Source organism: Eleutherodactylus coqui, chromosome 7 (genome assembly GCF_035609145.1).
Source record: "Eleutherodactylus coqui strain aEleCoq1 chromosome 7, aEleCoq1.hap1, whole genome shotgun sequence".
Lineage (NCBI taxonomy): Eukaryota > Metazoa > Chordata > Amphibia > Anura > Eleutherodactylidae > Eleutherodactylus > Eleutherodactylus coqui.
The window spans coordinates 130,339,050-130,353,039 of NC_089843.1; the positions used below are offsets into that span (position 1 = coordinate 130,339,050).

The 13,990-nt window shown below is 39.9% G+C and overlaps 1 protein-coding gene across 1 annotated transcript in view; it reads right to left on the reverse strand.

The window, feature by feature from the left end:
- Positions 1-13,990, reverse strand: part of HHIP (hedgehog interacting protein) — a 107,609-nt gene that overhangs the window by 19,507 nt on the left and 74,112 nt on the right. Inside the window, exons 6-11 of the mRNA XM_066573692.1 lie at positions 13,079-13,252; positions 12,588-12,731; positions 10,839-10,960; positions 9,297-9,420; positions 7,542-7,672; positions 6,104-6,185 (exon numbers count right to left, since the gene is read on the reverse strand). Coding sequence (XP_066429789.1) covers positions 6,104-6,185; positions 7,542-7,672; positions 9,297-9,420; positions 10,839-10,960; positions 12,588-12,731; positions 13,079-13,252 — 777 coding nt within the window. The remainder of the gene's footprint in view (positions 1-6,103; positions 6,186-7,541; positions 7,673-9,296; positions 9,421-10,838; positions 10,961-12,587; positions 12,732-13,078; positions 13,253-13,990) is intronic.

Here is a 13,990-nt window from a genome sequence, read left to right on the forward strand (position 1 = left end):
ATCACAATCTTCTGCGCATAACACATCTGTCTCAACTCCTTTCCCACCCCTCTGTAGTACTCTTCCCATTCAACACCCTACTCTATCACAGCACGTTGACATATAGATCTCAGCGACTAATAAGCGCTTTCCTCAGCTGTAAAGGAAATCACTCATTAGTTAATACAGGCTCTTAACACTCAAACGTAGGATGTATATGTATGAGGAGCCTGTATGAGCCAATGAGCGCTCTCCTTCACAACCAAGGAAACGACTCATTGCAGCCCTGCCATTGCTGGCCCTAGCAATTCGCAGAAACACAGCTAACCACACAGATAGGCAATCAGCCTTCTTTCTCTCTAGTAAGCTGGGGCCATAATGTGTGGTAGCATGGGCCATAGGTTATGCACTCCTGGTTTATCGTGCAGTAAAGGTTGGTCTCTATTTTCCAAGCAAAGCAAGACAAACATCAGATCAGAGTTAAAAGGGTTTTGTCAATAAAAAACAAAACCCAGTTCCCCAACTGGGCCCTGCCGAAAATAACAAAGGTCTGTATACTCACCTCTCCTGGAGTCCCAGGACTCAGCTGACAGCCAGTATTGGCATCGGCTGAGACATTCGGGTAGACTGGCTAAGCAGAACCATGTGATCGCTGTGGCCAATAAGGTGCTTAGGAGTCACATCCCCAAACTTCTGGCATCATGGCGGCCAGGATATGAACACTTATTCCATGGGGTTTAGGTGGTGACTCACCCAAGAGAGGTTAGTATATCATCCTTAGTTATTTTAGGCAGGACACAGCTGGGGAACTGGGTTTTGTTTTAATGACAAAACCTCTTTAAGGAGGTTATTGATCCCTATAAGAAGCTACAGAACAAATTATGAATATTCACAGTATAACCCCCTAACAGGTCAGATTTTTCAGGATTTCCATAGTATTGCATAGTTAGTGTAATTATTGTCAGTGTCTCAGAAACAGGTGTTCTCTCTACAGGATATCCTCAAAGAATGACCTGTTGGGGGGTTTTGAAGACTGGAGTTTGGGAAACACTGATTTAAATGAAAGCTAAACCTAGAAATGAATGATAAAAGCTAAACTCTTCTGGAGAATTCTTTCAGAGTAGAACATGGGAGTTAATCTCCATTTTTGGCCAGGGAATGGGTGTGGAGGTATGGATTATCTAGGGTTTAACAATCATTTTGTCCTACTGCAGACAGGGCAGAGGAGGAAGCTCCTGCTGTAGCTTGTTGGTTTACAGCCAGAGAGACACAGGATAATGAGAAGAACGGGGACATAACTGATCTCCTGGGACACAGAGAAGTTATAATATGTTTCAAAGAAAAGTAGAAAATTAAAGAAGAAATTATTGGGATATTTGTGCACTTTCTAGGTTTAGTGTTACTTGAAAAGCTATGTGCACTTTTATATTTTTTTATGTGTTTTTGGAAATGAAGACTTTGTGGAATTGGTTTTCATGAAAAATTTCTGGTTGCTTGATTTTTATGCTTGCATTGTTTTGCAAGTCACTGCAGACTGGAGGACTGAAATCTTCTGTCAGTTAGACTAAACTGATAGGTTGATCCTCAGCCTCTCCCCTAGCCTGCTCCCCTGTTGTGAATGTGCCATTACTGGCTCTCCAGTGAGCTATTACAGAGGGCTGTATGACATTGCTGGAGATTGGTGGAGGAGATTAGAGGAATTCCAATAAGAGAGCAGAGAAAGCTACTATTACAGAGGGTTGTGATTTACTCTGGTTGAATTTTCTGCTCTTATTAGAAGTGAACGGAAATGACAAACAGCTACTCAGAGAGAGAGAGAGGATGTTGAGATAGCTGTGTAGTATTGAGTGGGTATGGTTATGCTACACAGTCTCTGAGAGAGGAAATGGGTAGTTGAGCTTGTTTGTGTCATAAAAGGACCAGCTGATCAGTGCTGGGAATTTTCTCAAGCCAAAAACTTGAATGTAGGAAAGCCTGCAAACTAAAAGATGAGGCTTTCTAAATGCATGAGAAGGAAAATTCAATGAAAAGAAAAACAAAAAAACAAGTACATAATTTTTCTTTGCAGGGGCTTAGTAAGATAAGTGTGTATTGGATTTTTCATGCATAAAGGTTTCCACAGCCTTTGAAATAAGAAAATCAAGAACCCTGGTTCGGGAACATTTTCCCTGCAGTACACATTTACACCACATAGAGATTGAGTATTTCCTACTACATGTTTGGATAAAGAGGTACTATGGAAAAATAATGCTTGAATCCTAAGCAAAGGCATTTATTTTTCAGAATATAGCTATTCTAAAAAAATACATGTTAAAAAATTCACAGGTTCGTATATTTAGACCCCAGAAATAATCAGAACCTTATTATTTTAGGCAAGACCCTGTTTAATTAGCATTATTATTTTGTAGATTTCAGTATTTTGCTGTATGACTTTAGATTTCAAATGGAAATACAATCCTAATGATACATACACTGAGAATAATAAAAAAATAAGACATCAGGTTTCCTTTTACCTAGCACAATTGTTATGTAAAACAAGCTTTACATGACAAGTGAAATAAAATTCAGTATTTATTTCCTGAGTCGTGTATGAAAATCACATTACTGTGACAGATTGCATATCACTTCCAATGTCTCCATCAACCATATGGGGTCAATGGGTTTAACATATTTGTAGACTGCTTCCTACATATCCCCTCCGATACTCAATACAAAGCATCCTTTCCACCCACACACACTACTGCACTGTGAGGTCTGGCTTTTCAGGTATGACATTTTGGGACCACCCTACGAGACGAGTCAAGGTCAATTAAAATGCTTTTCGTAATCAGATCAAAACAGTTGACGGAATTTGCTTAAAGCGACAGTAACGTTCTGAGAAGAGTATTAGCAGTCTCATGCAAGCAATAGCTTGAATAAGCTCGACATTTACATTATTTTTGAGGAAAAGGTCAGGTCCATGTCATGGTGGCTTAGCCGGTATCCACTGTGTGGGGTAAATGTCATTTATTTTCAATCATTTCACAGGTTAACAAAAGTGTGTGCGTCTGGCCCTGCTTTGTAAATGAAGCTGAAGCCGTTTCTTTCTGTTTACGTTCTTTTCTAGAAGAATGCTGCACTGTCCATCTATTTCTAAACGTTTACTCTGTCTGTAAACACAACCATTTTGGGATCTGCTTGTCTTTTGGCCATTATAATCAGCTAGAGCTCAGCTCCGTTTATATACACACAAGGTGTTTAACTGTTCTTTGTAAGTTACAACATTCCAATAATTACAATAAGAAAACAAGATCTATCTATTTTGCTATGTACTTTGACATTATTTTTCTACAATATTTTTATACAAATTTATGTTTACACTCATTTTTAAAAAAATGTGTTTTAAGCTGGCAAAATATACAGTATATACCGTGTTTCCCCGAAAATAAGACAGTGTCTTATATTAATTTTTGTTCAAAAAGGTTTAACTTTTTCACATGTATAGCTGTCTGGACACTATTTAAATTGACTTTTTAAATTAACTGTTAGCAGGGCTTAATTTTGGAGTAGGGCTTATATTTCAAGCATCTTCAAATAGCCTGAAAAATCATTTTGCATCCTCAAAAATTCTGGAAAATCATGCTATGTCTTATTCTCAGGGTATGTATTATTTTCAGGGAAACAGGGTAGGTGTATTACAATAAGTGTGCGGAGTACAAAAGCATAAATGGAAAGAAATAAAGTGCTACACACTGGGGCAGATTTACTATAGCACATTGTAAATAGCACTAAACTACTGGTGTGCAGGCCGTGAAGTTTTTTTCGTACATGTTTTGGACACTTTTTTGCCTCATTATGCATTTTTCAAAAGTGTCTAAAAAAGGGGCTGCAGCTATGTGGAGTTCAAAGGTGCACCAATTTTATTAATCACGTGCACCATAATTTTGGCACAATACTGGTGTAAGGTAAGCCAACCAAGATGTGATGTAAGTCAGATAAGAGTGTCTAAGGGTGCTTTCACACAGGGCGGAATTATTCAGCACCCAAATCCGCAGCTGCGAATTCTGAACCAAGACTTGCAACTCTCATTGTGGATTTTGATGTGGAATTGCAGGGTGAGTTATGTCATTTCGATTCCACATCAAAATCTGCACGGAGGATTGTGGATTATTGTGCAGAATCTAGGTATGGAATTCAGCGCATGGTCTGCCTGTCCCTCCTAGTTTTATTCTAAATGATATTAATAAATCTGCCCAACTTTTATGTTCTAACATCTAAAGACAAGTCAAGGTACAGGAGATATCACAATGATCTTTAGTGTCAGTGAAATACTGACATGTTTGGCCACTTTTCTAGTAATGAAGGCTTTGGTCAACACTTTTTTTGTTTTGCTTTTGCACTATGGGCTGCATTTACTAATGCTATTGGGCTAGAATTCTGGAATAAGTTCTGTCTAGAGATGAGCGAGCGTACTCGCTAAGGCAAACTACTCGAGCGAGTAGTGCCTTATGCGAGTACCTGCCCGCTCGTCTCTAAAGATTCGGGTGCCGGCGGGGGAGAGCGGTGAGTTGCGGCGGTGAGCAGGGGGGAGCGGAGGGGAGAGAGTGAGAGAGAGATCTCCCCCCTGTTCCTCCCTGCTCTCCCCCGCCGCTTCCTGCCCCCCGCCGGCACCCGAATCTTTAGAGACAAGCGGGCAGGTACTCGCATAAGGCACTACTCGCTCGAGTAGTTTGCCTTAGCGAGTATGCTCGCTCATCTCTAGTTCTGTCTTCTTTTTGGTGCAAATCAGTTTAGAAAAACTTACAATAGATTTGTACCAAATCCATTAAAATATAAATGGTTAAAACAAATTGAAATATGTGCCTCAAAATACCATAAATACGAGTGTGACTATAGACCTACAATCCATAAGATAACTGCTGCCATGTCAATTCCCCAATATCTCGTACATGCTATTAAAATGCTTCACTTCAGAACTGGAATGATAACAGGATACTTTAAATAAAAAAACATGACTCCATCTGTCTGTCTATGTATATTACGGCTTATGGCCATCTGACTTCAGGATGCCATAAAATTATCGGAAGAGCTAACAGGAAATCCTGCCACTGAAATGAGGCGTGAGCTAAGTATGTAAGAACAGTCTGAAATACAACTGCAATACTAGGTTTTTGTATTTGCTATTGGGGATATATTTAAATTGCGATTACATTGGGCAGTAAATATCCCCTCCATAAACATTGTAGGCAACCTCACCCAAACCCAAAATAGCAGATTACATACCGTAAGATTATACTTTCTACACAGCAAATGTTAATAACATGTGAAACATCTGAAGCGTCTTTAAGGGAATGGAAACAATTACATATACTTTGTGAATGTTAATAACGTCTTAAAGCAAAATACCTTTCATTTCAGTGGGTAGCGAATCATTACATCATGCATTACTTGGTTCCAAAATGTACATTGTACTAATACATAATATGGACTTTTATAGAAAAGTAATTCATATTAAGTGACTGCTGCAACCATCCGTGATATCAAGGAGGAAGGAATCCTAGTCTTAGTCACATCAGTCAGTTAAAGGGAACCTGTCACCTGCCTAAAGCACCATAAACTAACTTATTGTGAATTTAGGGCAGGTGACAGGGAGTCAGGGGCTGTATTCTTCATACTCTTCCACTTCCTGGTTCCCACGATGCCTCCTGTTGAAGTCCGTGTGCTTTCCTATACAAGTCTATGTGAGAGCACAGAACTCTGAAAAGAGTCAGGTTTTCGTCCGATGCGCGAACTTAAGAGGTGGGCACAGCGGGAATCAGGAAGAGGGTGAGTATAAAAATATAGCACCTGGCTCCCTATGACCTTGCATACAGCACCATAAGTTAGTTTAAGGTGCTTTAGGCAAGTGACAAGTTCACTTTAAAAAGCACTTCTCCATTGTAAAAGGAGGCCCAGATTCCCTGTATTTCATCAGTGAGCTTCCCGAAAGAGTATTACAAAATTGTGTCACATGTCAATTTCTGTATATAATGTCTGGTTTTGTTAATCATTTTATACATTTTGCACTGCATGCTATTATTTGCATATAGAGTGAATACTTAAAAAGTATCTTACTTCCGTACTTAAGGTAATAAACACCTCTTACCTTTTAGGATCAATGATCTTGTAAAGTTTTCCACTGTGTGTCTGAGTCATACTTTTACTACTTGACAGTATGTAGACTTCACCTGTTAAAAATGCCAATATAACATGGAGGTTATGTACATTTCTTCATGATATGCCAGACGCATTTATCATTTCAGAATCAGTCATAGCTATTTCCTCGCATTGCTGAAGGATTCTGGTGATCTTTAACTTCGCACAAGATAACGGGAGTATTTTTGGTTTAAAGGCGTTTTCCAGGCAAAAATTATTGATGACCTATCCTCAGGATAAGTCATCAATAGTACTGGGGACCTGGCGTTCGACTTCCTTGGCGATAAGCTAATCGTGCGGGCCTACTTGTTAGTACAGCAGGCCAGAAGTGCGCCACAGAGCAAGAGCTGTTTCAGCCCCTATTGATTTCAATGGGAGTAAAGCCAGCTAGTGCACTTTTGCTTCTGTCCCTTATGATGCATGTCTGCGGGCTGCATGATCAGGTGTTAGCTGGGGATCCGGAGCAACAGGTCTCTAGCGATTACCGTATATACAAAAAAAATGTGCTGAAAAAGCCCCCATGAGCTTATACTCGAGTGAGGTAAAAAACAAAAACGCAATACTCACCTTTTAGCCGTCATCTGTGTCCCCGGCGCAATTCCTTCCCCTTGCGCGATGCTCTCCCTGTCGGTGCGGCAAGCTGCTTTAGACTTCTCCCGCTGTCATCTCCCTGGCTTGGTTTTGAATTCCCCCGCCATCAGTGCTGTGTAATTAGGCACTGTGATTGGATCAAGCGCCAGCCAATCACAGCCGGCGCTCAATCATTCACAGCCATTCAGTGAATGACATCACTGTGATTGGCTGTCACTCGATCCAATCACAGCGCTTGGTTACACAGCATTGACGGTGGGGGAATTTAAAACTGAGCCAAGGAGATGACAGCGGGGAGAAGTCTGAAGCAGCTTGCCACACCGACGGGGAGAGCATCGCACCAGGGACAGCATTGCGCCGGGGACACAGATGCCGGCTGAGAGGTGAGTATTGCGTTTTTGTTTTACCCAGTATATACTCGAGTATAGCTAGGCTTATACTCGAGTCAATAGGTTTTACCAGGTTTTTTGTGGTAAAACTTACTGACTCGGTTTATACTCGGGTCAGCTAAAACTCGAGTATATATAGTAAATAGTTTTTGCCTTTAAAAAACCCCTTTAACTTTCAAACACACACACTTTTATTCTTAGTACAAACTTGCACATTTTAAAGCCAATATCAATTCAAAATGTGTATTTACAACGTATTTTCCATAGCTTTAGCCTGTCAGTAGACATGAGTTGTTTGGTCTACTATCGCTTTATTACTTAATAATTTATATATGCGGCTGCCTTTATGTACATATCATCTATGACAATCCTACATAAAACATATTAACACATTAGATGTGGTTGTACCTAGTTCATCTTCTCCGAAACCCAGAATGTGTCCCATGAAGGGTCCTCTGCAGGAACCTCCACTGCCAAGACAGAATGGTTTTTCCTGCCACTGTTTAGTGATGGAGTTTTGGTGGAGTGTTATAAAGTTTCTGAAATTACATAATCATTATTTGCTCATGCTCTCAAATAAGTGGGAAAAAAAATTACAATTTCACATAGATGACATTTTAATCATCAAAGCATTTCAAGCTGTTCTCCTACAATGTTACTAACTTGACATTTTCTCATTTCGGGATTTGCAACCATACTGTTAATTAGTTGCTGAGAAATAGCCCTTAATAGGGAACAACCAATGTGGTTGCAAATCCTGTTGTTACTCTTGTAAAAGTAGTTACCAAAAATGAATAAAAGAATGGCAATATCTCTGTAAGCAACCGATAAATAATTATTACCAAACTTTGGCTAACTCTCTAGTTGATGAATTACCAATATATGGACTTTTGTAAAAGCATTGTGCTGCCTTAGAAATTAAGGCTTGGAGAGCTGGAATCTGCACTTAAAGATATTTAAATATGTTAATATATGATTATTATCATGTAATGTATGGCAAATATTCAACAAAGCCATAATTATTCTTCCGATAAGAAGGAACATCAGTAAGACAGATCCCTGCCACACTCAGCTATACACTGTAAAGTAAATGTTTACATCATAAACTAAACAATAGTAACAAATGACTGGTTAATGATTAGTTGTGTTAAATGCGCAGGTGGTCAACTGAGAGGGAACATTGTTATGATGGGGACTAAACATTAGAGAAAAATCACATTGCAGATGCAGTCTGTCTATGTATGTGGAAAAACGAATACAGGCACAAGCCATTTTTATGAATGCAGTGCCTAGGGTAAACAGCTAATCACCCCAGGTCCTGGTCCAGGCAAGCAGCTGATTTTGCTGGGTAAACTGGTGTCAGCTAGACACTTCCAATGCAGCCTTCGCAGAGGGGCTAATGTAGTATTATAGGATGGCGCAAAGTTTACATGAATGCGAGTTGCTGTTACAGAGCAATCTCTGTACATAGAAGGGGGTCCTGAGTGCAGAAATCGTGCTATGACAGTCATATACCCTACCAGGGCATATGAAAAGGGGGTTTTCTGGGCAAAAAAATTGTTGATGACATATCCTCAGGGTACTCTGAATCCCATGCAATCAGCTGTGACGGGGACAGAAGTACCAAAAGTGTAGTAACCAGCTTCAGCTCCCATTTCTTTCAAGGGGAGTGAAGTCGGCTATGGCACTTCCACTACCATCACCGATGATGATACCCAGCCCTCTGCACTGACAGTGGGCCGAGCAATCAGCTCATCGCCGGGAATTCCAAGCAGTGGGACCCTGTCAATTAACTATTGATGACATATCCTCAGGGTACTCTGAATCACATGCAATTAGCTGTGTCGGGGAAGGAAGTACCAAAAGTGTAGTAGCCAGCTTCAGCTCCCATTTCTTTCAAGGGGAGTGAAATCGGCTATGGCACTTCCGCTACCGTCACTGATGATGATGTCCAGCCCCCTGCACCAACAGTGGGCCAAGCAATGAGCTCATCGCCGGGAATTCCAAGCATAGGGACTCCTTGGGATAGGTCATCATATTAGTGGAGCTGTTCACTTAATAGTTTTATTTCATTAACCTGCTGCCTGGTGTTCACAAGATAAAAGTCCAAAACCTTCACTGTGTGATTACTGTAATTTCTAGTTGAAAATAATTGTAACATACCCATAACGGTCTCCAAATACATAGCTTCCATATAGCCGCTCCGACTGACAGCCTCTGTATATAAAGCCACCAACTGTTTGTCCATTGCTTAGTGGCTTGAATTCTAAGAGTGGAAGCTCATTTTCTGAAAATGAAAAGGACCTGTTGTAGCATTAGGCCAAAACAGTACAAAAAGTGTCTTGTATGAATTGTGATAAATTATGTTGATATTATAACCCCTTAAAAATGGGGGTATGAAATAATAAGGAAAATGATCCAAGTCCAATAGATTTTATAGCTTAATATCTGTGGGGTTTTTTTGTTTTGAAGTGTCCCTTTTCTATTCCTAAAGTGTCCTTAATTTGAAACCGAGCCATACATTTAATTATAATTTCCCCAAATGTGTCTTTCTAGTTTAAACTAGATATTTACATCACATACATATTTTAATGATTTATTATTTCCCATCGTGTAAATTCCCTTATTCCATCATGAGCATCTGAAATATTGTAAAGTGTGTAAAACTTATTAGATAATGATGTTACGTTAATAAACTCTGCTCTATTTCCAATCACATGACCACAATATTTGCTCATTTGGAATCTTTCCACTTAAGTACATCTGTTTCATTAGTGTGTTGGATAGCAATGCTATTCTGCTTGGTAGCATACTCATATTAGAGGGTTCCTCATGAGCATTTGTAGTCACTGATGATTTTCTTTCCCTCAATGACAAAAGTGTGTTAAAGGGAACCTGTGATGACTCACAGAGCCATAAAGATATGGTGCTTCTAAGGGACGTAACAGAGGCCAAGGTGATGTATTTTTTTTTCAAATTCGAAAAATGTATTAATAGAGATGAGCGAACGTGCTCGTTTAGGACAATTACTCGATCGAGAATCGCTTTTTTCGAGTAACTGCCTACTCGAGCGAAAAGATTTGGGGGGCGCCGGGGGGGGGGTGGCAGTGGGGTGGAGCGGGGGTTAGTAGGGGGGAACAGGTGGGAGCTCTCTCTCTCTTTCCCCCCCTCACTCCCCACCGCAGCCCCCCGCTCACCCCTGGTGCCCCCCGAATCTTTTCGCCCAATTAGGCAGTTACTTGAAAAAGCGATGCTTGATCGAGTAATTGCTCTAAATGAGCACGTTCGCTCATCTCTATTTATTAACTTTCAAACAACCCAAAGACTAAAGGAAACACAAAGGTAGTCAAGGTAGAACATGAAAAGCATGCCTCCCTATCCGGCACAAAGCCCACTTGATCAGGATGAACGAGGACAGATGAGAAAAGGTGTAGCCGATTAGCCAGTAGTTTTGCATATATCTTTAAGTCTGCATATAAGATAAAGTGATTTGCAGTTTTGCTAGTTATCACATTGGCTATCACATTAGCACAAATTGTCTCAAAGTGGAGTGACCCTTTAAATTTTACTGCGAAAATTGTTTAGTCTTTTATGTCTGGCTTATTCTGCATGTTGGAATATTTTATTATGCGGTAACATGTGCCATTATAAATCTTTATATATCAGCTATTGTTTGAAGACAAGGAAAATCACAATGTAGCCTACCATAATCCTTTCCTTTAATGATGTGTAATATTCGTGAAGTGGACCTGTTCTTGGCACTGGAATCTGAGCAAAGAATTGTTAAATTCACACTGCTATCCTTGGAATGACGATCAACAGCACACCTAAAACAAGATAAAAAAGGAGTTCAATATTCTATATGCTTTCCACATTGGACATGCTGCCGTATTTTCGAGCATCATATCATAGAGAAGGATCAGCTAATGCTCCGAGTAGGTTTATATACTGTATAGCTTTATGAAAAAGATTCTGCACAACTTTTAATGTAATGATTTAAATTCTTGCCCTTGCTCGGCTTATAAATCCAGTGGGTGATCCTTCTCAGTGATTGACATGAACTTCTATATGCAGGTTCATACAGAGAAGGCTGAAGTCACTGAATAACAACCCACTGAAATCATAATCCCAAAGGAATTAACTTTCACAATGCATCTGAAAATGTTCATATATTATGTTAATTGGGGTGCATAGTGGTGGGAGACTTTATCGCGAGAGTCACAATTCACCCTTTCTAGTTCAGAGAGGTTATCAAAATTGGGATTATTTTGTTTGGTAAAAAGATGGCTGAGGGGCGATCTAATAACTATGTATAGGGGACAATACAGAGATCTCTCCCATCATCCATTTATACCCAGGACTGCGACTGTAACAAGGGGGCATCCCCTACATCTAGAGGAAAGAAGGTTTGTACACTGACATAGAAGGAGGTTCTTTCCTGTAAGAGCAGTGAGACTATGGAACTCTCTCCCTGAGGATCGGGTGGTGGCGAATTCGATAAGAGTTCAAGAGGGGCCTGGACACCTTTCTTGAGCGACACAATATTATATGTTATGATCATTAATAACCTCATAAAGTTTGTCTATCCAGGGATTATTCCAATTGCCAAACTGGAATCAGGAAGGAAGTTTTTCCCTTAAATGGGGAAAATTGGCTTCTACCTCATTGGGTTTTTTGCCTTCCTCTGGATCAACATTGGGGGCAATAGGCTGAACTGGATGGATATGTCTTTTTTCAGCCTTACATACTATTTTACTATATCATACCCCCTACCGCCACCCCATTGCGGCCCTCATGAGGAGGCCATATTGCATATTTAGTTAATGGGCAGAAACACTGATGCTCAGACTAGTTCTCAATCCTGTGATGTCTTTGGTGAGTGGAGTTCTGCAGAGGCTTATAATATCTATTATTGGATCAACCCAAAAGCTGCTATAGGGGTTATTTCAATCCATTGTTTTAAGTATAAAGGAAAGTAGTTGTGAGTTTATGTGCCACTCATCGAAGTTACATTGTTCTCTCTGTTCTCTCAGTTCTTAATATTAAAAGAGTTCTCCAGATACCAAACAACATTGCTGCTATAGCTCCAACTGTCCTCTACTGCAGCGAAGCAGCACTGTTGCCCCTGATGTCCTCCCAGTGACTGCTGTGGAAGATGACTTAGGAGGAACTCACCTGAACACTGCAGCCAATCAGAGGCTGCAGTGTCACCACCTGTTCCCCTGGCATCAGCGCTCACATCCTGTTCGCCACAGGAGGACGGTAAGGCAGCAGCGCTGGATCCCAATGAACGGGTAAGTACTGCTGTTTTTGTTATTTGAAGACAGTTGGTACTATAGCAGCAATGTTGTCTGGTAACCAGACAACCCCTTTAAGCCTCTGTCCGTGAAAACCTATATCTTCCATATTTCCTCTCTAGCTCATAAGTGCTTACAACAATAACATGTGGCTTACCTGCCTGGGTTATGAAGTCCGTGCGCAAAGATTTCAGGGGGCTGGTTTGTACTGTTAAAGTGAGGATTGCTTCTTGGAATGGAGTAGAGAGCATTGCATCCATCAATGTCAACATCTAATCTTAGTACTGACCCTGTAAAGTCACTAAAAAAATCAACATCATAAGAAGTGCATCAAATGATAAAAGCTAGAAGTGAACATTTTTTTTACACAAAACAAAACAATCAAGGCTAATAATGTATCAAGGCTAAATAATCTCACTGCTGAGAACAACATAATGTACAATGTATTTTTAATGGCCTATTGATATCATTTAGCTTTCATTCCATAAAGTGTAATTAAAAGCATTCAAGCAAAAATGCAAACACTATAATGCAAAATATTGCCATTAAATACATTAATAGGAAATAATGTCCGTTTCTCAACATCACTCTGCCATATAACCCAATACCAATAGAAAAAAGCATTCTTCCAGCTATTTGTAGTCTTACCTCAAACCATCCATTTCTTCCATATCATCAATAGTTATCATTCCATCTCCTAGAAAAATATACAAGAAGCCATCTGGACCAAACAAGAGCTGTCCTCCCAGGTGTTTTCTATGCAGTTCTGCTACTTCAAGAAACATCCTCTCGGTTCTCACATCCACTTGACTGGGGTTCTTCCTGTTTTGAAATCATTAATTTAAAATCACATATTTAAAGGAAATGTAGCATCTATTTTTTTTTTACTAATTTGATAAAGATACATTTTCTATTTTTCTAATATGCTAATATGTTGGCAGTCATTTTGCTGGAGCTTAACAGTATTCAGAGATATTCGCGAAGCATTAGGAACCTTTGGAATGGAGATGCTTCATTGACTTCTATGGAAAAGTGTTGTGGCCATGCTCTGTGATTATGGCAGAAGTCATTTACAGGGATGGGGGAAAGATGAGTTGTGACCATCACCTATGGGGAATGATTTGTTATTGTGTTATCTATATATAAAGGTGTTATGCCAGTTTTACATGAGAGGGGAATCTCACGATCCTCATTTGCCCAAACGTACGAACTGGTGACGTCATCACCAGCTCATCCGCGCCTGTGCAGCGAGTTTAGACTGCACGATTCTTATTGAGAATCGTGTAGTTCTTGTGCACTAATCGTTCAGCGTTTCCTATTCCTGAACGGATATAAAACACTAAACTGTTTAAACTACACAAGAAGTACACAATCCGGCACAGATTTTTATGCCGGCTGAAACAGGACGACGAGCGAGACCTTCACAATTCTCATTTTTTTGCATTTAAACTGAAAGATTATCGTACAGTTTCGCTTGCTTGAACAATTTTCTGAACGATAATCATTCAGTTAAACGCAGCATTACTTTTCATTGTAATCTTGCCTGCATTGATATTGAGA